This window comes from Microchirus variegatus, assembly GCF_963457635.1.
Source record: "Microchirus variegatus genome assembly, chromosome: 9".
NCBI lineage: Eukaryota > Metazoa > Chordata > Actinopteri > Pleuronectiformes > Soleidae > Microchirus > Microchirus variegatus.
In genome coordinates, this window is record NC_139810.1 from 17,757,807 (window position 1) to 17,782,159 (window position 24,353).

The following is a 24,353-nucleotide window of genomic DNA, read 5'->3' on the forward strand; positions in this document are numbered from 1 at the left end:
TATAGTCTTATTATCAATATTTTTCTATACTGTATATTCACAGATGTGAAAATGCTTTTTTTTTTTTATTATTATGTATTACCTCTATCTTTACTGCCTTTGCTGCTGTGACACAGTAAAGTTCCCCATTGTGGGGCTAATAAATGACTATCTTATCTCATCTTATCTTATCAGCGTGATGAGTAAACACCGGTGACTAAAATGCTATGAAGGAGAGAAAAAATAAATCATTGTTAATTGGTTTCAAAAATCAAAATGAGAGCTACAACAGGCGTCAGGTTCACCCTTTATCTCACATACATGCAACCAATGACTTTGTTGCCCAACAGGAAGTTGATCAAACAGCATCATGTGATCAAAAGGATGAGTATTCCTTTAAGCAAACAAGTGATACTGGTCATTGTCGTGCTGTGGATGATTGCAACACGAAAAACACATAACACGTGATGCGTATTTATTTAGTGGGCTTTTGCTTTAGGTACAAGGCACTCCTTACATGTACGACCATATGTGGAAGTTAATATTCAAAAAACAATAGGAATGGGATAAGAGGTCACAGGGACATGAGGTGGTTATTTTATTCAGCACTTAAAAATATTTAATTTGTTGGATTTGCCAAAGGTGTTTTTAATATTTGACTGCTCAGTGTGATGTACGCTCTGTGGTCAAAATTTGAAGACAAATACAGACGTACAAGACAATAGAGACGATGAAATAACACCTATGCGACACATACAGTAGGCTTCAAAACAACAGTAAACACATCCACCGTGTTTTCAGGCAGCTAGTTTTTAAACTTGTTCCTCTCAATCATAGCAATGACGCCAGAAGCCACGCACACACACAGTCTGTGACTCCCACACAGGTCAAACCAAAGCTGTTACTGTGCTGTGTTATAAAGGGCAATTTCCCATACACTAACTTATTACAGCACAGATAAACAAATTAAATGTGGATTCTGGAAGCATTTTAACCGTCTTATGATTACGTATCGCGTAATTCATCTTGGAAAAATGAAAGGAAATGCTATACACAACTGAGAGAAGAAGACATTCCCTCCATAGAGCATTGAAGTAGTCACATGTCTATCAGGGATTTTCACAAACTTTCCATCCCAGTTGCTGTGAGGACACATTTTTTGGGGATAATGACAGACACACCTGGGGTGATTTTCTGTGTGACTAAAGGCTTCGTTGACCCATATATTAATCTGAAACCCAAAAGCACTGGCTCACAGTATCACATCCTTTTAAAACTCCATTATGAAACAAAACCCCGATTTATAGATTGTAGCTCAGTGTGTAGAGTGAGTCGTGTTTAAACTCAAAGGTTGTAGTTTTTCGATTCCCGTCTTTCAACTCAAAGGTCGTGGATTTGATTCCCGGCTCTGCTAGTCTACATGCCGTTGTGTCCTTGGGCAAGACACTAAAGCCCACGTTGCTCCTGACGACTGTGCCGGCAGCGTGTGAGTGGGTATGACTGATAGAAAATGTGCTGCACATAGAAGCACTATATGAATGGGTGAATGGCAAAACTGTAGTGTAAAGCAGCTTTGAGTGGTCATCAAGACTAGAGAAGTTCAATATAAATGCAAACCATTTATCATATAAACCTACAGAAACAGTAGTTATATAAAGATGGTGAGTGGACTGTCACTGCTTTATGTTCGAGCAGCATTTCAATGTTATGGCTTATCAAAAAAGAAAAAAAAGAACAGTTGTGAACATTTTTTTTTTATGTTTTTCTTATGTTGAAAGTTATAAGTTTAAATCTGTAAGAGAACCCTTGCAGTAAAAAAAAAAAATAATAATAATAATAATAATAATAATAATAATAATAAATGAGAGAGATTAAAAAAGATAGTGTCAAATAAATGATGAACAAAATACATAAATGGTGCTTATATGAGACTATTATTGCTGTGTGTTCAAGCAGCATTTTAATGTTGTGGCTTAGCAACAAAGAGCAGACAGTCAGATTTCAAAGAAATGGATAATGAATGGAAGTGAATGTATGTCCTGAAAAAGGGACAGCTGTGCAAACGTGTGTGCGCGTGTGTGCGTGCGTGTGTCACCATGCTGCAGCAGCAGATGTCTTCCTCACAGCAGTGTCTCTGCAGAAGCTCAGTTTATGTGCTGTTTATTTTACTTTTTACTATTATTATTTTTACTATTTACACCACGGTATTTTGATTTTATTTGCAAAAGATTGGCAGCTGGCAGCCACTCAGACTACGAGTGTCTATGATGAGGTGAACTCCTAAATCCCTCAACTCATCTCGTTGTATGTGTGTGTTACCATTATTTATTTATTTATTTATTTATTTATCTATGTTATTCTTTAATCTCACCTCAGTTATAGATGAATAAATAGCAATAAAAATATGTTTGTTGTTTTGTTTTTTAAATGACAGTAATAGCTTTTATGGTACACACATTTTATTGCTATGGCTTGTCAATAAAGAGCTAAAATACACACATAAACATATAATGCACCATTATTTATATTAAATTTAAGTCTGCCCTGTATTGTCAGAAGAGGGATAGAAAATGAAGTGTGAAAAGTAAAAAGCAAAGAAGTGACACACGAATCAAATCACCAATATTTACTCTCACACACAAAAACCAAACAACATTTTGGTGTATGTTGTAAGTATGTTTGAGATGGACGGAAGAGTATTAGGGCCAATTTAAAGAATGAAAAATAAACGAAACAGTATGAATTCATAAAAAGTGAGTCAGAATGCTGACTTTTTTCTCGGAATTATGATTTTAATCTCGGAATTATGACTATTTCTTCAGAAATCTGTCTTTTTCTTTTTTTTTCACATGTCTTTGATTTCATGTGGCAATACTCCATCAAAGTTTCCTCTTTTCCTCATGGTTTAAATTTTAGAGTGAATTTCCCTTTAAGGCTCTTTGGGGGCGGAGTTTCAGTAACGCGCTCGTGCTGCTGCTGCGTTTATAAGCAATGTGGAAAAGCGCGTCATCCAGAATAGACACAAGAGATTCTCCTCCTCCTCCTGCTGTGTGTCTGTCTGTTGTCTTGTTGTCTGTTGTTGACAGGACTAGGATGTAGCACATGTGTCAGTGCTGACGGGAGTTTGTCAACACTTTATTCTCACACTGGACAGTAGCAGAGAGACTGATGGAGGATTCAGCTGCATTTTCACGGTAATAACTTCTTCAATTTAGCCGTAAAAAAAATCCGGTTTCCTCAGGAGCGGTGTTCTTCTGTAATGTACGCTCACGTAGTTAAACTTTACATTAATATTGGTTTATTTTCTACCCCTCAAAAAAACAGTAATGGCCAGAAAGTCAGTATTTTATTATTTTGTATAAAAACTCTTGAGTTGGACTGTGTATATCTGTAGAGATGATTCGTGTGTGTGCACCGGGAGAAGCTGCTCCTCTGAAGCCGCTGCTCGGCTCCTGATGTCCGCCTCGACAAGTCGTGGAGGCGCGATGATGTTTTAGTGGGAGCGCTCGGCCTATCCCTGGTTAGCCGCTAGTCGGCGCTGGAGACGGAGTCAACTATCAGCAGCATTATTCCATTAAATAAATAGTTGAAAATAAGTAGTTTTTTTTGTACTGGACTGTAAATACTTGAAATCAACATGGGAATACATACACTTTAAGAGCTGTTTTAAATTAGGTTACTAGTATAATGAACAACAACAATAATACTAATACTATACTAATAGTAATAGGTTTTCAAAAACAAAAAACAACAACAGCACTGACAGATTTTAATCATACCATCCTGAAGGAGAATGATGAACATTGTTATCAGGATATCAAATCGTTTCCTTCCCATTACATTTATGACTGGTACAATAAACATTCCCCCGTAGTTAAACTCAGGCTATTTTAGTTTTTAATATGCAGGCAGTTACATTTAATGGCTCCAAGTGAACAACATCCTATCAAAATCAAACCTACATTTTGTTTTGCAGAAATGTTGTATGACGGGCTTTGAATTGATAATGAATTTGTGAAAGACTGAAGTCATTTAAAGTTGATTTAATTTGTCTGGAGCAAAGTGTAAACTGTAATGTGAGGATAACCAACAACACCTACTGAAAGAACCTCACAAACCAAATATGGCTTATAATAATGATTCATATCATAACAAGCTGCATGACCGTTATTGAGTAAACTACAATATCGTTTATCAAGGAACTGAGTCAGTCTAAAGACGAATGATTCACCAGCATCAGCCTCACTGTGAGGAGGATTTAAGTCTGTACTCAAAGAGTCAGATTCTTTTTAAAGGATACAAATAGAGTGCAGTGTAGTACTGCATATTAGGCAGAAATGATTAGAGCCGAAGAGTAAAAATAAGCTGAAAAGTAACATCATAGTATTTTATATTCATGGTATGTGATGGGCACGTGGGCTTTGTAAAAAGTATAAACATGTAAATGAAAAGGTTGTAGTGCTGTCTATTGTCATTTTGGTCATGGATGTATAACTCAGTGGTGTAAACTGTGCTCATGTTATAGTCGTACACAAACTCAAATAGTTTAAGGACCAGTTTTCCTTTGCAAATGATCTTAAGTCAAATATCTTTTCCGCACTATTTTTAGACGCAGGCCTACATGTGGGATCATGCCTCTTGGATGGATCCCATGAAGATGTATTGCACTGAATTCTCCTTATTTGGGAAACGCTCTGCCTTGTCACTGACCTGATCGAAAACAGGTCTGGATTTTTAGTAGATATAAGGCTTTGTAAAAAAAAAAAAAAAAAAACATTTATTTGATTTATTTATTTAGTTCAAATCAAGCTTTATGTACTTGTTGAGAACTGGTGTTTAATGTCTAACACAACAGCATCTATTTCAGTATCCCTACACCAGTCTGTGGTTTATTTAGCCAGGAGGGTTTACAGCAGCAGCAGGTGATATAAAGCATACACCTCATGCCAGCACTGTCTTTAAATCATCTGTGAAAGTCTTTGAAAGGCCTGTTGCTTGAAAAAAAAAAAGAAGAAGTGAGGTGTGAGGAAAGCCAAGGACAACACACCAAGGCTCCCACATGAGATAAACAAACAGCTTTTTTTCCAAGCCGCGGCGGTTTTCTTCCAACAGTGTCAATTTGTGACACGGGCCCATACCTTGGCCATGTCTGCTTGTCTCCATGGTGTATCTTCAGTTCTAACCTCATGGGAGAGTTTGCTTGGAGAGTTTTCAGGCTCGTTTCACTGCAGACCAGAGTGACACAAAGGCCCATTCATGGCCGAGAGTGCCTTCATTCATGAACACTGAGTAATTGCCGGCAGAATTCATAATTGTTCAACGTCTTCCATCTCCGAGGTTCACTGGCGGAAATGACGCCGCGGTCGGTTGTTTTAAGGATGACGTGAATATTCAAATAGCTGCATGGGTCGCTGTGTTTTGTTTGTTGTGTGTGTGTTTTATGCAATGCGCTGCATTGTTTACTTCCCACATTGACTGTGTGTGTGTGTGTGTGTGTGTATTTGTTATTTCTGTAGGACATTTACTGGTATAAAACTGACCTCAGAACAAGTAGTCTTCATGGAGACCAAAACCTGGTCCTCACAAGGGGCAGAACATGGGTGGATTTCTAATCAGCAGGTTCAACAGACAGAGACAGGACATATTGTATTAGGGGGACTATACAGCATCTTCAATTCAGGGCATACATTTTATTGTGAATTGGAGCTCATAGTCTAGTTAATAAGGACAGGCCTTTGTGTTTGTATTTGTGCGTATGTCTATTATAAATGATTGTTTAAAAAGCTAGAGGAGTTGCATTCTGCACAGTAGTACGTAAGAATCACCTTCCAAAGTCTGAAAATGAGTGAGTTCTTTGCTCACGGATATGTTGCAGTACTGACACATGAGCCTCACATGGTTTAAAACCCTCTTCACATGTCATATGGTGTGGTTAACCTCAGCTGCTCCTCTGACCTTCCACGTCTTGTCAGTATACACCTGTGTATCGCCCCTGTCTGCAAAATGAGTCAGAAGAAGAGGAAACAACAACTCCATAGTTCCCAGTGATAATGTGACACTGGTTACTATTGTGAAACTTTAACTTTGGTCTGTTTAGATGATGTGAAATAAATGACATTAAGCTACACTGACGGCAGGAAGATGAATACACATCATAACGCTGCAGTGGAAATTTGGTATCACTGGCAAAATTAGAGTAGACGAATAATAAACAAGTGTGTTCACCCGCATCTTACATTCCCATTTGCAGAGTCATTTGACGTATTAATCCAGGATTAAACTGTTTTTTGAACAGTGGTATTGGGGTATAAGATAGCAAACTGTTTGTTATTTCTTTGCCTCTGAAGCTGCTTCAGAAATACAATATCTGTTGTAGAAACAAGGCATTGCAAGATGGTGGTCTCCATAAAGCAAGGCCCTTGCTTAAAGTGGGAAGAATACAATATGGTATGTGCTATTAGACTGTAATAGACCTTTGTTCATCCAAATGAAAGTCAAACTGAACTTGATCATAGTAGTAGCAGCAGTAGTTGTATTTGTGGTGTGACTTTCTCTTCTAAGTTATCTTTAAACACATATTGCATATGAGTACTCGCAGCCAAATCAAACTAACCTTTCCTTTAAGTGTGTGCGTGTCTAACTGCAGTGCTTTGGTGTGCCGTCCCAGTGGAGGAGTTTGTCACTCCGCATCACAGGAATGCTGCACAATTAGTCCCTGTTCTAAGGGTGGATACTGCAGGGCTTCATGGTCACAGAGAGGAAGGAGGGTGAGGAGAGCTGTTGCCCTCCCACATCTGACCCAGAGGTTGTGCAATAGCCTGCTCATCTGAGAGGCGGCTCGAAGCTGCGACCACAAAGAGATACACATGGCAGCTGCCGGAGCAGACTGAAGTAATTTATTGGGCTTTTGTGTGTCTGTTGTTTCCTACAGGCTCGGCTAAACAATGCAGTGTTTCAGGAATGTACGACATGTACTGTAGCAAGGAGTCGTGACGAACGTGAAACCCACTACTCTTACAAGATGTTTATTTATTCAGCTTTGTCCCAGTACAGGCAGCCTTTATTTGGAGTAAGATTAACGGGACATGATATCTTGTTCGGTACATGTGTAATGATAGCTGTGCTGTATTGATAAGATAAATCTGAAGTGATACTTGTGCTTTGCGCCTGTTAAGTATCAGAGGTCTGACCTGCCTGGTTGGCTGAGAGCACGCAGCTGTGCCAGCTGGATTGCATGTTGTTCCAGATGTGCATGGTTTATGTGCTTTTTTTTTTAATGAGCATTTCACGCTGCCGATGATGGTTTGACCTGAACAAATGGAGGATGTGCTGAAATGTAAAAGCCGAAAGGGATGCGTGTAACCTGCAGTTACAAGGTGTGAATGTTTCCTGTGTTGCTCATGAAAAGATGAATCTTCTCTTTCTCTCCGACAGCTCACCACTGGCCACGATGTCGTTATGATGGGTTTGAAGGAGCTGAATCGTGCTGGAGTTTTACTGAACAGACCGTTGTTAATTTTTAAGAACAGACTTGGATTTCTGCACCAGCATGGCCTGGAGTCAGAACAACTACTGGGGACAGCAAGACCACAACAGGTACACACTTTGAAACAAAATGTAAACGGAAAACACTAACATTATTATGTAGTAGTATTACCACCCTGTCACCATGTTTGCTTCATCATATCAAAAGCATGATTCCCATATTACATCTGCATTGGTTCTTCTTTTGTTCTTTTATCTGTGATGTATAAAGAGACGAGAAATGTCAGTAACACTTTAGATTAGGGAACACACATTCACCATTAACTAGGTGCTTACTAACATATATAAGTAGCATACTAACCCTTTATTAGTAATTATTAAGCATGTATTTACACATTATTTTACTTCTATTACGACATGAATTGTTCCTACATAAGGTGTTAATACGTGCTTAATATTTACTAATAAAGGGCTAGTATGCTACTTAGAAGCATACTAGCCCTAATAAGCAGTAAGCACCTAGTTAATGGTGAATATGTGTTCCTTAATATAAAATGTTACCGAAATATCACATAAAAACTGAGACGTTCAGCACCTCACTCACAAGCTGCTGAATCAATCATCATTGACTATTTAGATAATCAACTAATTGCTTTGAGTGAGTTTTTTAAATTTAATCAAAACAGATATTTCCAGGTTTCTTTGCTCCTCTTAGATAGTGAAATTAACATATTTGATTTGTGGACAAAACAAAATTCGAGGACATTGTCCTTTTTGAGGTTTGGGAAATACAATTTTCTGAAAAGACAAATGGCTTTGTCAAGGAAATTATAGTTGGACTATTTGATTATGAAAATAACTGAGTTGCATCTTGCCTCACAAAGGAAACACACATTTTTGCAATGTTACTAAATATGAGCACATGCTTTTATTTAAGGATATTTACATAGTTTTCACTTGCATTCACTTCAGATTAGTCCCAGAGTTAGTCCTCTTATTGTTTCCATGTGTGATTCCATGTCTGTCACTAATGATTATTTTCATAATCGATTAATCTGTCGATTATTTTCTCAATTAATCGTTGGTCTATAAAGTGTCAGAAAATGTTCAAAAACTTTGATCAGTTTTTGTCAAACCTGGAAATGACGATGTTCTCGAACGTCTTGTTTTGTCCACAAACCAAAATGATTCAGTGTTAATTTCTTTGTTATGTGGAGCAAAGAAACTAAACATTTTCCCATTTAAGAAGCTAAAACAATCAGACATCTTGTTTTAATAATGAAAAAAGCTTCAAACCGATTAATCAAAATAATTGACCATTAAAGATGATCTTTGATAAAGTCATTTCTGTATAAATGGCCCACAGACTGAATCTGTACACCGTGAAATGTTCTCCATCTTAGAAAAGATGACTGAAAGTGGAGGGATCACTCTTTCACGATGAAGAAATATCGAACAAATATTTTATGTACGTTATGTGAAATTTATGAGAAATATAATGTATGTAAAGTATGGACCACAATTGAAATAATAGGTAAATAATGAGCAAACAAGGGTGAAGAATATGATTCAGAGAAGAAGCTGCTTGCAGCAGTGTTGCATAATGTAAACAACACGCGCATCAACAGAACATATGTTCCGTTAAAACATATGTCATGCGTGTTATTTCACATATAATGACTTACTCATGACAGGTTATGTGCAGGAATGATTTACATACATGAACACCGCTGTCAGGATTTCTCAACCTGTGCTGCTTTACAGAGTGTGCTTTGGCCTGAGTGCTGACATGGAACACAACCTGCCAGAGCTTCAGCAACAGCAAGTGGTCAAGGAGTTTAACTGTGAGTGTTTTTTAACAATCTCATATTTCAGATGTTTACATCTAGCATTAACGCATATTAAAGCTGTAGTATGTAATGCGTTCAACGCATTCAAACCGTTGTCAAATTGACAAAGTTTATCAGCTCCACACGACTCTCTCTGTGTTTGGCAGTATATTGTTCTCGGAATTAAGATTGAGGAAGTGAGATACCAAGATGAATGTTGAAAGAAAACGGTTGCAATATGGACCTGGCGTTGTCCTTTCAAAAACCTCTGCAGTCGCTCCTGAGACTTTCACATAATATTGATTGAAATGTGTATTAATATACTTCCAGATAATGGGTTTTCAAAATGAATTGCTCTTATGTTTTGCTTTTGATGAGCATGACTTCAAGCTGCAAATGCATTGTGTAACATTTGGTGATTTTTGTTGTTGTTGATGTTATTATTCTGCGTTTGTTTGGTCTTCATGAATAGAAACCGTGCAGCACTATTTATATTGCCCTGTATCCTTGATCTGAAAACGGTCTGTGTCAAGCAATTCTATCAGAAGTAACTGAGGGAGCGTTTGTGTGCATACAGCGGCAGCACGGGGACAAGAATCCCAGAGGCATTTATCTCGTCAAACTGCTGAACTAGACAGCTAGAAGTAGAATTCACTTTTGAAACTTTTTCGGTGTAAAATATGCCAATAACTTCAATTATTAACAAGCTAATTGACAATTTTTTGTTGTATCAAATAGTTAATTTCCTAAATATTGAGATAATTCTTTGATAAATTCTCATGATGAAAGAACCTATTCTAAAGGTGGCCTCTGCTTGTTAATGCTGTTTAAGTAATAAAAGAGGATGTAGGCAGGAGTTTAGGTGAGTTTGTCATCACCGAACGCACAAGTTTAGCAGAGGAGAGCAGAGCGCAGAAGCAGGGGAGTGTATTCTATCACTCCCTGGTCACCAGCTGTTCCTGCAGTCTGGGGCACGACGGATGTTTCCACAGAGAAGGTTATGGGAAGCTCTGTTAAGATTATGGACTGGCCTGCTGATAATGACGATTCCTGAGTTAATCAGGGTGTTGTGGCTGATGTTTGACGAAGAGGGTGATAGGTTAAGCGCTTGTTTTCGAAATATCTTCACTCTCATTTCCTGTGAGATACCTTTATAAAAAATTTTTAAAAGAAAGTAGAGTGGGCAGCCCCATTCTCCCTGGTATTTTTCCCTCCTACGCCATCACTACTCTCTAGTGAAGAGTTGTTTTCCATGTTTCTTCCTCTGAGAGTTGTTTCCTCTCTTATGGAAACAACAGTGATAGCAAAACCTTGTTTCACAAACCAGCGGTTTCTTGTTGTCCAGTACAATTTAGGATGTCATGAGGACGTGGTTTTAACACACCATTGTTATTTCTTTTCCCAGCCAGTGTCTCCCTCCCACAGCCGCCTTTCTACTCCGATACCTATCCCCTAATGTCTGATAACACACTACAGCCCCAAGAGGGAGACCAGGTGGTCCCTTCTTCCCAGAGACGGACAGTGTTGTGGGGTATACAAAGGGAACCCAAACCCCTGCCACCTCTTCCTGACCATGAGGAGTTAATGTCAGATGAAGCAGCTGATAACGAGGTGGAGTTTTTTAATAGTGACCGGCGGCGCCTTTTGCCTAAAAGCTGCCCCAAGGCCGTGTCCAGAGGCAGTAACAGAGACTACGGTCAAGTCAATCACGCCTACCAGGACAGGCTGGAGGAGCCAGTCCCAGCTATTGCCTTCTCCTGGCCAGGCAGAGAGGACAGACCCACAGGTAGGGGATGTGGGTTTGGAGCAAGCAGCTGGGCACCAGCTCTCCACAGAGAAGACCATCAGCCTGTGGAGCCAGCATCTGCAGATCCTCTGTGTTGCAAACAACCAGACCAGCCCCAGTCATCCAGGCTTCGCTTTTCTTTCTCAGGCCCTGCTTTTCCACCAAACAGCAGCACCACCGCCACAACCGGTCCCACTGAGAAGCCACAAATCCCTCCTCGTATCCCCATTCCACAAAAAGCGTCTGCTCTCTTTCAGACTGTGAGTGGCATCGAGGAAGACAGGCCTCCCAAAATTCCTCCCAGGGTGCCTTTAGTCCCGCCCTGTCCACCCCGTACCCCGAGCCCCAAAAGTCTTCCTATCTATATCAATGGCGTGATGCCTGCCACTCAGAGTTTTGCTGCTAACCCGAAATATGTGAGTAAGGCATTACAGAGACAGCACAGTGAGAGGTCGCCACCTGCAGCTCAGTTTTCTCCCTGCATCGTCCCCATCCTGAAGGACGGCAGACAGGCCAGTGCCACTCACTACATCCTCCTGCCACCGGGAGGCCGACCAGCGCACACGGAGCGACGAGAAAGGCTCCAGAGTGAACCGACGAGGATCAGAAGCACCAGTGTTTGGCAGAACAGATAGAAATGCTTATACTGTGAGGGTTTTTGTCTGAACATTTTACCAGTCAGTATTTCAGCAATGTGTCCTTTAGTTCAACCCAGGAAACATCCTAGCATTCCAGTGTTTGTCACTAACCGGAGGAATATTCACCTCCTGTAACCATTTTACACTTAGTTTGAAGGGATGCTGCACTGATGTCATAGGGAAAACATCTCATCACTCATTTGTGACCGACAGCCGCACGATTATCATCATCACGACAAGAAAACTGAGATTATACATTTCTGTAATTACTGTATGTACGAGCAGGGCTTGTACTTTTTTTTTATTTTGTATGACTGTGCTGCTTTCAATCTGAAGTATGACGTATTGATATATTAACTGTTTTTGCAGAATCACACTCACATCACAATAATGATTAATAGTAAATTTGAGGGGAACAATGTGGCTAACATTGGAATGTCACAAGTTTTGAACTACTGCGACATTTGACATTTCACCTGAAGAAACGGTCTTTATGACGTTTCACTGGTGTTTAGTTACAGTTTCCAAATTGGATGCGAGTGCACAGCTTTCGCGATCGAATGTTTTCACTTCAAAGATAAAACATTCTGCTTCGGAAAAAATCTCAACATTGATTGATGAATTAATTATATTCTGCCATGTGATCCAAATGTAATTTCAGAATATGTGACTGAAACTGAGACTTTTTAATGCACGTATGAAGAGAAAGAAGGCTGAGTCATCAGGGCGTGTGTAAAAGAAACTTACCTCTGTCATCTCGCGTTTTTGTTTTTCATGTAACTCAACATGTTTTGAGTTCATTTTGATTTGGATTTAATTATCTGCTGGTTGTTGATGATGGCCCAAGTTAGAAATTGATAGATTTTAGTGGTGATCCACAGATCACAGCTCCATAAAGCGACCTTTGTGATATTCAATTATGATTGGTTGACAAACACTAATGGAGCTTGATCATTAAGGCAAACCATTTAACAATGTATTGTGCCTTCAGCTCAAATACTGCATATTTGGTCAAATGGGTAAAGAGCAGACAGTGATTGATCCCTCCGGTCTGTGTGCAGACGTGGAAATCGTGTTACAAAGGTGCGGACCCACATTGATAGCCTTTGTTACACCATTGGGTTGGAAGTTCTCATGAAGGCTTGGTGACACATTTGACCCAAGCAAAGGCTGTTTGCAAGTTCATAATGCTGTTGTGTCAGAAGTTAATCATTGTAAAATTGTTTTTGTAATCTATTTATAGAAATTAAATAACTTATTAATTATATGACGTCATTGCAATAAATTATTTTAACAAAATGGGTTCTACTGAAAATTTCAAACATCAATATGCAACATCTTTCCAGTGTTACTGTGCCATAGATATTAAAAAAAAAGAAAACTAATATATAAATAATAAATAATGAATGTAACTTGTGTATTATGAAGTTTAAAATATAGATTCTGAAATCAGCAATTACTTCAAATTACTTCAAGTTCAAATCGTCTGTCTCTACCTGCTTTTGCTGATTTATAGCTGTTGAACACATTTGGCAATCTATGCCAGGTTACTACAACGAATTATGAATCCTCGACCTGCACCTATTGAGTGTGATATATCATGTATATCACACACTGTTTGTCATTTCAAGGCTTCAGCAGTTTTTCATTGCCAGCTTCTCAGAGAGCAGAAATGATTCAACTGGATTTCTGAAATCAATTTTAATGGCTCAACAATGGGCATTGGATCAAAAGCAGCTCACAATCATGTGCCGTAGGAATCATTGATGTATAAATCATAAAATAATGGCTTCCGTTGGTCATTTTCCTTGGTCAATGATGGGATGGTGTAGACGGTAGCAGCGCCTTTGACGGGAGATTCTTCAGGAAAGAACAAAAACCACTCCTTGTCCATGCTACATTTCTTCTCACATTTAATAATCAGTGTTCATTTGCCATTAAACTACATGGCATTTCAATATCTCAGCAGGTTTAAACCACACAGCTGTGGTATTATTCCACAGTAAACTATGCTGTAAGTTGTACGTCTCTCTTGTCTCGCTTTTATTTTCGCTCTTCATTGGATCTGTCCAACAAAGCAATAGAACATTAAAAAAAAATATGGGAAGATATGGAAACAAGAAAAAGTGCACAGACAAACAAGTACGCTTCTCTTGACCCAACATTCCACCACGTGCTCTGCCTCTAAAAAGGAGGCACAAAACCAAGTCAGGACACAAAACTGCAGCACAGTACAAAAAAAAAAAACAAGCAACAATCTGTACCAACGTGTTTCAGCATCAGTTTCAAGAACGGTTTTATGCTAAAACAGTTTGGCCGAATTGCCATCCTGTTGACTGTAAACAAAAAAACATCTATAAAGGCTTTTGGTCCTGAATTGGTTTTGGAGAGCATGGACGTCAACTGTCACGTTTACAAACTTTCAAACTCTACCATTTAATAAATCCAATTGTCCAAATGTTGCATTAATTTGTCATTAGTCATGTGTTAAACATTTATTCAAAATGCCATGGCATCAAAACAATTATTGTATTATGAAATAATTCCTCAACAAAATAAGTTAAAAATGAACACACAAAACTTTCTAACCCCCTCGTCACCCCCACAGTCCCCTCTCCCCTTACAATTGCCTGTGGGCCTGATTGAACTGTGACCTTTGCACTTCTACAGGCACGGCCTCAGCCATCTCATCTCCTTGGGCTGAGGTCCTGAAGTTGTGCAGCCCCGGGGCTGACAGAGATGGGATTTTGACCGTGACTTTACCGCCAGGCCCGGTTGAGCAGTTTGACCTCTGCCAGGCGTTTGCTGATCATGGTGGCAAAGAAGAGAGCAAAGAGCACACTGCTAATGAGCATGTAGTCATAGTCGTCTTTTAGGACGTCAAACTGTTTTGAGGGATACACGCGCGTCTGATAGATGTCAAGACCGTATGCCACCACCTAAAAGAAAAAAGAGCAAGCGTTTTTGAGTTTTTGAGTAGTAGAAACCAGTGTTTTGGACATAAATCCTCCCATAAGTCCAACCTCAGTACTGAGTGCAAATAACAATGGAAATAACATTATCTACATTATATTTATCCAAAATGTCTTGAGCCTTATGGTCTTTAATAGCAAGTAGTGATCAGGATACAGTAGTCATCACTTCAGTTCTTGTACATGTATATGTTTTATATAACATGCATAAATGAAGTACTGATTCATGTAATAATTATATCCTTGGAAATGGCGGTAAAAATAACTCAATTGGCTGTGATCACAATTTTTAGTTGTGAATCGGGTCGCGATAGTTCGTCATCTTTAAAGTTTGGGAAACACTGTTTAACATAATACCATATGTGTATGTATATACTTAGTTTAAGAAAAAAAAATCATTATCATTCTGGCTAACACAGACATGTCTAAAACGTATTTCATCAGCATTGTGATGGAAGACTCACCAAGCAGGTCGACTCGAGCCCAGAGGGAGCAGTGTAAATCCCCCGTACACTTGAAACGGTCTGATTGTAGTTGATGAACCACTCTGTACGGATTGGTAACTCAGGTGCATATGGTATCAGGTTCTCTTCACTGGAGATGAGAAGGTTAGATGGATTTAGTTTAAAAAAATAAATTATATATATATAGCTGAATCTGACTGAAGGGCTCACCGGATTTGCTCAGACACTATGTCTGGTCTACGAGGGTCAAGGAACATCTTGGGTAATGACAAAATCCCTCCTGATGACAAGCCAACTGTGACAAACCAAACACAGAGAAACATTAATCAACGCAATGACTTATTATGGTTATGAGAAATATTCTCAAAACTATAACAAACACAGCAATCAGAGGTGCCAGACTTCACCCCATTCATGCAACAAGCCTCTGGCAGCCTCTATTGGTGTGGAAGCACAGACAAACGGATACACAGAGCCACTAAAAACAATACTTCACTCCCACTCCATGGGGTGAAGTGAAAATATATGTGACAAACAGCAATACATGCAACTGCGACATACTGAGCAGATGACGGCTGGTGATGCCCTTCTCGGTCAGAGTGGCCTCCATGGTAGAAATAGAAGCCGGGAAAATATAGGACTGCTGCAGCACTTGAGGAGCATGTGGCCGATCCAAAGAGCTGAACACAGTGCTGTTGTACATCTCCATTCCTTCATACAGTTCAATTACAGAGAACTCGTTCCTGCGAGACTTGGTGCTCCAGTATTCGTACTGTGGCATTTAGAAAAAAAAGAAAGAAAAAAACCCCCGACACTTTCAGTTAGTAACAATACAGCTGCCATGTCACGTTTATACAGCTGCCATGAGCAGACACCATATTATTACTGTGACCAATCAACAAAAGGAACCCCGTTACTTTTTAAAGGGCAAAATGATTCAAACAAAAATCATTATTTCTAATCTTGTCAATGTCTTGATTATATTTTCTATTCATTTTGATGAATAAAAGTGTGACTTTTTAACAGAAAGCACAAAAAAAATTGTATAGGTGACCCCAAACTTTTATATTTATGCCCTTTAGTCCGACTAAAGCCATCATTGATACTTACCACCACCCAGTTTTCAGAATGAACAACATGCACCGGTCCTTTGGCCTTTCTCTGAATAGCCTCGTGGAAGATGCGACCAGTCACACCATCAATCAAGAGGATCCCGATAAAGCTGCGCTCCTGATGCAAATCTGTGCTCTCAGTGACCACGGCCAGTAGATTAGGGTTCAAGTACTACAAAAAATTAAATCCACATCTTTACCAAAGCTGGAAAAACAAGCTTAATTAAGCTTTAATTGGAGCTGTACATTAGTTAATACAGGACATAGTAGTCATATGCCCCCGCTGTTATCAACTGTCAGTCACACTCTAATCACAGCCACTCTCACACCAAGGTGGTCTATTTAAATAACAAGAAACACTCCATCAGTCAGACTCTGAAGTGGAAAAGATGAAGCAGCAAAGGTAAAAAGATCCAGCACAATTAAGCACTTCTCAACACTCATTCCAGACCCCAGTGTTAGTTCAGGTTATAGGAGAAGTTACTGTACCTTATAAAGGACACTACGGTCTCCCATTACTCTGCCCTGGGAGTGCACATGCTCATTGGGTCTCTTCCCTTTCACAGATACAATCGTCTGTACATCAGCTGGGATGATGACTTCCCAGATCAGCTCAGTGGACAAGTCCTGGAAACAAAAAATATCGAATTAATTTGTTTTTTGCCCCCATCACTCAAGTGGAAGTTGAGAACAGAACTGTACATTACACCATATCATGCATTAAGCATTGAGTCATTTTTTTTTCCATTACTTATATATGAAGTCAAATCATCACCATAGTTTTAGTCAATGAAAGAAGTGCAACCATTGCCAAACAAGGCCTGGTGATGGCAAGGTTTTCTAAAACCTGCGCAAAGCTTTTTCGAGTTGTGATGTGCACAGAACTTTAAAATAATGCAGGAGGAAATTATTCGACTTGCCGTTCGTAGCCTGTAGCCAGAAAGTCGACCCTGGCTGGAGTCAACAAGATAAAAGAATATGGACGAGGCCATCTCCTGAAGCTGCTGCAGAACATTCTTTGTTGAAGGAAAGGCAGACACCTGGGGAAAATCAATAGGATGGATACGTTTTTTCACAAACAATGTCTGTGAGGCCAATATTTATCACCTAAATAATTTCTCTCTCTAGTAATATTCCATACAACCATTTTTTCGGAGGACAGACAGAACAGATCACAGAAGAAAAAGACCTAATTTCTTAAGTGTAAGTTGTATACCATATGCAGTATATAGCAGTTCACAGTTGGTTTCCTGATGGGCACTGACCTTGTACTGATCATCGACAAGAAGTAAAACCTTTGCATAATCCTGGTCCATGAGCGGCAGGATGAGAGACTGAAGTATTGGCTGAGGCAGAGTTGGAGGTGTGATATGACTCTTCTTTCCAAAGATGGGGTTAAATACATGGAGTGTGGCCAGGCCTGTGTCCTAATGAAACAGATACAATTATTTCAAACAAAAACGACAAAATAAAATAAATACAGCTCATTTTTCATTCCAGTGGTGGTATATGCAGGGAAAAATATATTCCTCTTTTACTCGTTATTACATACCTTGTCTTTGATGAGCAATGTGCACTGTGGGGGGTGAGGAAAGTGCGCCGTGGTCCGTTGCACCATTAGTTTGAAGGCCGCATGAGACGGAATGTTGTCCAGGCTGTGTCTCCATAAAATACTGCCGGTCTTGCTGTCAATCCCAAAGAGCTTAACACAAAATAAACAAGGGATTAAAAGTGAGTTTCTGGGAGATCCGATAGTCCATCTATTAGTTTGTATTTTTACTTAAAAAACATAATCCAGTTTGACCAAAACTGTACAGCACAGCTCGTCTCTCATACAAACTACTGAAATATAACTTCATTTTAAGGATAACTCTGTTTTCATACCTTCCCAGATGCAGTAACCATGACCATCATCTTCTGCAAGTTGAACTCATCTCTGGAAAGGTTCTCAATGGTCACGTCATTTTTAACCTGACTGCGAGGCTTCCGTGCATCGTAGAACAGTTTCCAGAGATGGGAGATCCAGGCCTGTAGCAGGATGAACTGAGAGGAGAGCCTCTTCAGCACCATAGACATCAGGCCATCTGAATAAGTAACAGCAAGGACACAGATGCAGCTTAAACTGTCTTCCAGTGGATTCAGTTCAATAGTGGATGTAATGTCACGACCATGACTTATTAGATCTATGTTGCAGTGGACATTGCAAGCAAATCACAGGTGTAACACAAAACATTAATCTGATCATGATGTACAAACTAAAATACAGTACAGTACCATTCAGGCAGCAAATTATTGTTGTATCATTATTAAAACTGTGTTTAAGACAGACGTATAATGTGGCTAAACTGTGTTGAAATCAAGTGAAAGGTTAGCTTAGAGAAGGGTTCAGTGGAGGTTACATAGGATTTTCAGTCATCAGCGGGAGGAGAACCTAGACTTAAATCAGGTGATGCTGAGTATAAGCAGATAAGTCCGTTACCTTGAATGGCTGAATCCAAACGCAGCAATAAAAGCAGGACAAAAAAAGAAGAAAGTGACGCAAAGCAATAGCAAACGAGTGATTGATTATCTCACCATACCCAACTTATGCCCACAGAAATGTTAAATAATTGAACATGAGAATAAAAAACGCCTGCAAATTATACATGAATGTTTCAACAGCAGACATTGATGCTTAAAGATCATCACAGGAATTTATGGTTTGACATTTACCAGCCTTTTTGCCAAACTCTCCTTCCAGCTCTGCTTGCGTTCCTGTGAGGGGCAGATCCACCATTTCCATTGTCACCACATCCGACAGGGCCTCCTCTCTTGTCCATATTACACGCCCTGGAAAACAAGACTCATTGTTGTTCTTTCCACACCCTGTGACACTATGTAGTTTATCCTCACGCGTTCTCTGAATTATGAAATGACACTGTTTTTCTCTCTTAATGCCTGTAGAAGGGTGAGGACTCTGTACAATACATAATGATAGCTATGAGCCTGTTCTCCACACTGTGGTTGTATGGTGACAGCATTTACAGTGATTGTTAAGTCAACATATACCAAAATGTTATCATGAGGCAAAGCACAGCTTATATTTCTTTTTGCAATTTAGAAAAAATAATTAATATAAACAGCATGAGGGATAGAATCTTCAAATTAATCAATACTCATTTATGATGTTCTTCAATAAAACACATGTAGACAATAATAATGATGTCCACATCATAGCATAAAGGGGGAGGCTTACCAAACTATATCCCTGCAATAATTATGTCTACTGATTATGCTTCTTATTTTGATATTATGAGCAGGTATTGCTTTTTCTTTTTTTTACTTTGGCGCCCCTCAGTGGTAGAATCAAAACTGACACCGTTGCAGCCAGAAACTACTTCAGATACCGTTAACATGAGCACTCTTAACATTGATATACTTCCTTGTTTTGTCCTCCATACCTGGCTGTTGTATGAATGTGAGTGTGTGGTCCTCTGTCTGCACCATAACCCTGTAGCCAACAGAGTCGTCTTTCTTGAGAAATGCCTGTACATACAGCTGAAAGACAGAATCAACACAACTCGCATTAGGAAAATCAGAAAGTAATCATTCGTATAAAAGCCCTGGTTGCATGACCAACCACAGAATCACCAAATAAAAGAAAAACAGGCATACCTTCTCTGGTTTCCCACCATTAGGATCCATATTAAATATTAGACTTGTGTCCAGAAGTCTGCGTCCAGATTCTGCACTGAAGAGATTAACACTGCAAGCCTATGGGGAGAAAGTATTATTTTGTTTTAGTGGTTAAAAAGGAATTGATCATTATCAGTACACTTAACATTTAAAGATGCATTGATTTAAAAATAGATCAAGAGTCTATTTTTCACAGGTCTGACAGACAGCTATACAGCCACGTAAAAAGACCCTCTTGGATTTAGTGCAACACAATTGTTTTCTTCAGTACCAGACATTCATCAAGGACAAAAGATGACAAATAACGACTAAACGAAGTACATCTGCCAACCACTAAATGATGATTTCTCCTTCACTCACAGTTTTATTCTTGGGTGACATGACAGCAGCGATGGTCTTCTCTCCAGTGGTAGCAAAGGAAACCAGCATTGCCTACAAAACAAGATAAATAAAATACATCATTCATTTTCTCTTCTGAAAGCTTAAACTCAAAACTGAAAATGACACTTTCAACATAAAAAATTTGGCAATTTGGAAAACTGCAAACAGGGACGTACTGTATTTTTAAATGTAGAAACGTGACAATACAGTGTGATTTCTTCTTGAGTGATACCCTGATATTTTTCTGAATGATTCTATCAACCCAATTGCTTCTGACAAATGTTTGAACAAAAATGACCAGATTTTATGCAATGGTTAATTGAAGCTTTTATGCAGAGCGGCACAAAATTCAGTGGTTATCAATAAATAAGCTCACACAAACAAAACATTGACTTACAATAAGTAGCATATAAAAATGCAATCTGGATTGTAGTTGTCAGAATCTTTACAGTCTATAAGATACAAGTGCAGAGTAAAAAAAACGAAAAAGAAAGGTACGTACTGGCTTGAAATCCCTGAGTGTAACTATCAGACCATCGTTTAGCTGGAGAAGCAGGTATTGTTCTGGCCCAAGATGAAGTAAAAACTCCGACAGTGGCGGACGAGCTGGATTGGGCTGAGTGGACACAAGTGCTGGATGAAAGCCGGGGGTAGTTTGAAGTCCCAGTGACTAAATAAAGACAAGTGAGGAGGAAGAGGAGCGTTTAAGCAGAGTAATTAAGACATGTGTAAAGATAAGTTTTTTCTGGGTTGTTTTTGGCTGTTACCTGCAGAGGAATCTGGGTCATCTGTGATTGTACATGTAAGTCGAGCACGTATAGGGACACAGTTGCTGAGTCCACACATGTCAACATCCCCTGGCCCACTACTGCACAGCTGGCCTGTATGTTGGATAGCCATGGAGCTTCAACTGAGGCCTAAAGACAAAACAGGCAGTGATGTCAGAAACAACTTAATAATATTATGTTATGATGATGTGTGTTTTGTGTGGTTTATGTAATTAATCCTCCGTGTCAGAGGGAGGTGCTGCTCCTGTTATGTTTTGTCTGCCCTTGATTTTTGCAGGTGGTAAGAGGAGATGCTGATTGGCCAGGAGCTGATCGGGTCAGCTGTTAAAGCTGCTGGAGATGTCCCACGCTCCCTTTTTTGTCTTTGTCCTGACTTCCAGCCAGACCATGCTGACGTGCATTCTGATGTGTAGATTTGACTGTTGTCAAGTGTGAATCTTTGTGAATAATTTGTGAACTTAACATTTTTGTTAAGTGCAGTCCTGGTAGGTCGGGGTGAGTAGCCATTTTGTTTGGAAACCTTTTTTCTCCTGTTTTATGTTAGGGAGGCAGGTAAGAGTCCTGTATTTTCTTTTACTATTTATTTTTGGATAGGTAATTTAGTTTTTCTATTGATGGATATTTTGTTTGTCATTTTGGCTCTGCTCACCCTGAAGTTTAAAATACCATGTGTTTTAAAATAAATGTGTTGTACTGCAACTATTGGTCGTCTTGGTCTCTGGGAGTTGGGAGAAAGGGGGAGAACTTTTATATTGCGCTCAGGTTACCCTTAGACCAGGGCGTAACATATTACTACATCAGTTTGGTTTGCTTGGTGTATTTCATTTAACCGTTATAACAATTTATATTCTAGAAAGAGTACAATAAATAAAGATTACCTGTTTGATAATCTCACCATCCTCCACACTGTAAGCAACAATAGTAATGTGGGAATGAGGAACGACTCCCAGTACGTAAACTTCACCATTTCCACCAGAATACACAGCCTGGTAGTCCACTGTTTCACTGTAGAGAAACAAAGATGATTTTTATCAGTTAATATGCAGCATTTGTTGTAAATACTAGGTTAGTAAGCTGGCAAAATGGGTGAATAAAAAAAAAGCACTTAAATGTTGGCAGAGGAATATGCTTTTGGAACACTTTCTAGCTTCAAGTTTCTATGCGTTTCTAACATAATTTTTTTATTTGCATAGATGGTTTATTTATATATATATATTTTTATATATATATATATACATACATACATACATATACATACATACATACATACATGTATACATATATTGAAAAAAAAATAATAGAAAGATAATGTAATCTTGAAAGCCCAGTCAAAAATGTGACCTTAAATGTTGACAGATTCAAGGACAATTACCTATCTGGAAGGTTCTCTATCCATTTTTGATGACCATTAAAAAGGTAGTGGAGAGAAATGGCAGTTTTCTTCAGGACAGCCACGTGTTTCACTGTGTCCTGCTGTCCAACCAAACACGCCGACTGGAAACTAAAATGTACAAACAAAAACACTTACACTTGATCAGTATAAATACACTGTAATTCAGTCACTGTCCATCAAAGGGGTAATCACCTGCCAGAGTCTAGTACAATCTCCCAGTTCAAACCACCAACATTCATCTCCCAGGAGCGCAGCAGCCGGCCATTGCCTACCACCAGCACCGCATCTAGGAGACCATGAGATGAGTATGCGTTCAGCAAAGGGAATTTAAAGGTCGTTAAGCTCAACATCAATGGCACAACCTACCTTGTCCATGCTGCAGAAAAGCATCAATGTTTCCCTCTTGCCCTGTCTTATCCACATGTCGCCAAACTAAAGCAAACAATTATGGTAATTAATATCAATGTAATTACCATGGACTCAGTCCAATAGATCTGCATGTTACAAATGACTCACGTATTTCTCCAGTCCTCGTATTGAGCGCAGCAAAAACATTCTTCTCTGTAGCCAGAAGCACCTTTTTGGAGGACTGAGCATGTGTATCAAAATGTGAAAAACGAACCTTGCCTACATATTTTTGCCTCCTGCGAATCACAAGAAAGAGTTGGTCAAAGGTTGAATCATCACACGGATTTCAAATCATTATGACCGCTCAAATTAGGGCGATGTCCAAAAACATTGTAATAACAGATTTTCAAATCATTTGATTTTGCCAACTACCATGATAGATATCAGACTGACTTTAGCGCCTGAAAAGTACACTTGTTGGACAGAGAAACATTTAACACAATTGAGGTAAACCATTCATTGCTATATGTTGGGTCTCAAAGTGTTGCTTCACAAACCATTAACGTTATTAACATGCATTACACTTTTGTTTTCACTGCTATTTAAGAAACTTGTATAGTGACATAGAACTAATTATTGCCCAACCGGAGCTCAGATAAAAACAGGAGAATAATGGTGGTTATCAATTTGGACATAATCCTTACAAACCAGTTTCGTTGACATTTACTCGTCGACTGCTTAAATCATCGACTTCATAAACAATGAACAGTGAATTATATCCTCGAACATTTAAAAAATCCATTACAATTGGCCTGATCCTTCACTCAAAGTACTACCACTTACACCCCGGGTTGGAGCTGCAGGCTGTGACAGGTGTTAGCATTACCATCTGGCTCGAAGTAGCAGATATACGGGGTTAGCGTATCATATCACTCTTACCAGTCAAATTTCCCCACTTGATCCTCAAACACGGCCTCGACGGCGATGCTCAAAATAATACATTTCAAGCACAACAGAATTAGCCTCTCCATTGCAGCAGTAGCTTTGACTTGCTCTTCAGGGGAAGGGGGAAGTCGGAAGTAGACTTCCTTCTTTTTATGTCTGATGAATGAGAAGTGCTGCCCCCTATAGGCGAGAAGGAAATTGAATGCCGTGACTGAAGGTTGATGACAACAGTCCTCCATATACTGTACCTTTTGTTTAGGGAAACTGTGCTAAAGACGTATTGATTGAATTGGTATATATAGGCTGTGGGGCTATTGCTGTATTTTCATTTTTTTCATGTATTTTCAAGTACATTTAGTAAATGTAATAAACCTGCACCTCACCTATGTATTTTCTTCTCCACTGAAGAATTTAACAAAGGATCAGATGTTGCAGAGACTGAAAAACACAAACGCAAAGGCACAGAATTCAGAACACCAAATAGGAGTAATATAAACAAATTTATACATCTGTATAATATGATATACAATTACTAAATATAAAGAGAAGTGAAAGAGA

General features: G+C 39.1%; 2 protein-coding genes across 2 annotated transcripts; one reads left to right on the top strand and one right to left on the bottom strand.

The window, feature by feature from the left end:
• Positions 1-7,528: 7,528 nt before the first annotated feature.
• Positions 7,529-11,714, top strand: errfi1b (ERBB receptor feedback inhibitor 1b; the record flags this gene model as incomplete). The annotated part of the gene is made up of 3 exons (XM_083895458.1): positions 7,529-7,575; positions 9,229-9,308; positions 10,699-11,714. 3 exons carry the CDS (start codon positions 7,529-7,531, stop codon positions 11,712-11,714), a joined length of 1,143 nt encoding a protein of 380 aa, XP_083751584.1.
• A 1,762-nt stretch (positions 11,715-13,476) lies between these two features.
• emc1 (ER membrane protein complex subunit 1) lies at positions 13,477-23,923 on the bottom strand. The gene is made up of 22 exons (XM_083894565.1): positions 23,790-23,923; positions 23,019-23,146; positions 22,869-22,934; positions 22,695-22,788; positions 22,482-22,610; positions 21,988-22,114; positions 21,089-21,238; positions 20,824-20,991; positions 20,301-20,372; positions 19,920-20,018; positions 19,706-19,802; positions 18,978-19,094; positions 18,150-18,349; positions 17,818-17,967; positions 17,531-17,692; positions 17,186-17,305; positions 16,755-16,892; positions 16,264-16,437; positions 15,715-15,925; positions 15,364-15,448; positions 15,154-15,283; positions 13,477-14,656 (listed from the first exon to the last, which is right to left on the bottom strand). Exons 1-22 carry the CDS (start codon positions 23,879-23,881, stop codon positions 14,477-14,479), a joined length of 2,889 nt encoding a protein of 962 aa, XP_083750691.1. The 5' UTR covers positions 23,882-23,923; the 3' UTR covers positions 13,477-14,476.
• Positions 23,924-24,353: the final 430 nt, after the last annotated feature.

Bases quoted from the DNA above. Each gene is read 5' to 3' on its own strand.
- emc1 (XM_083894565.1), bottom strand. From the start codon at position 23,881: ATGGAGAGGCTAATTCTGTTGTGCTTGAAATGTATTATTTTGAGCATC. The intron at 22,935-23,018 runs GTGAGTCATTTG...TGTTTGCTTTAG, and splicing joins TACGAGGACTGGAGAAATAC to TTTGGCGACATGTGGATAAG. The intron at 22,115-22,481 runs GTAATTGTCCTT...GTTTCTCTACAG, and splicing joins ATAGAGAACCTTCCAGATAG to TGAAACAGTGGACTACCAGG.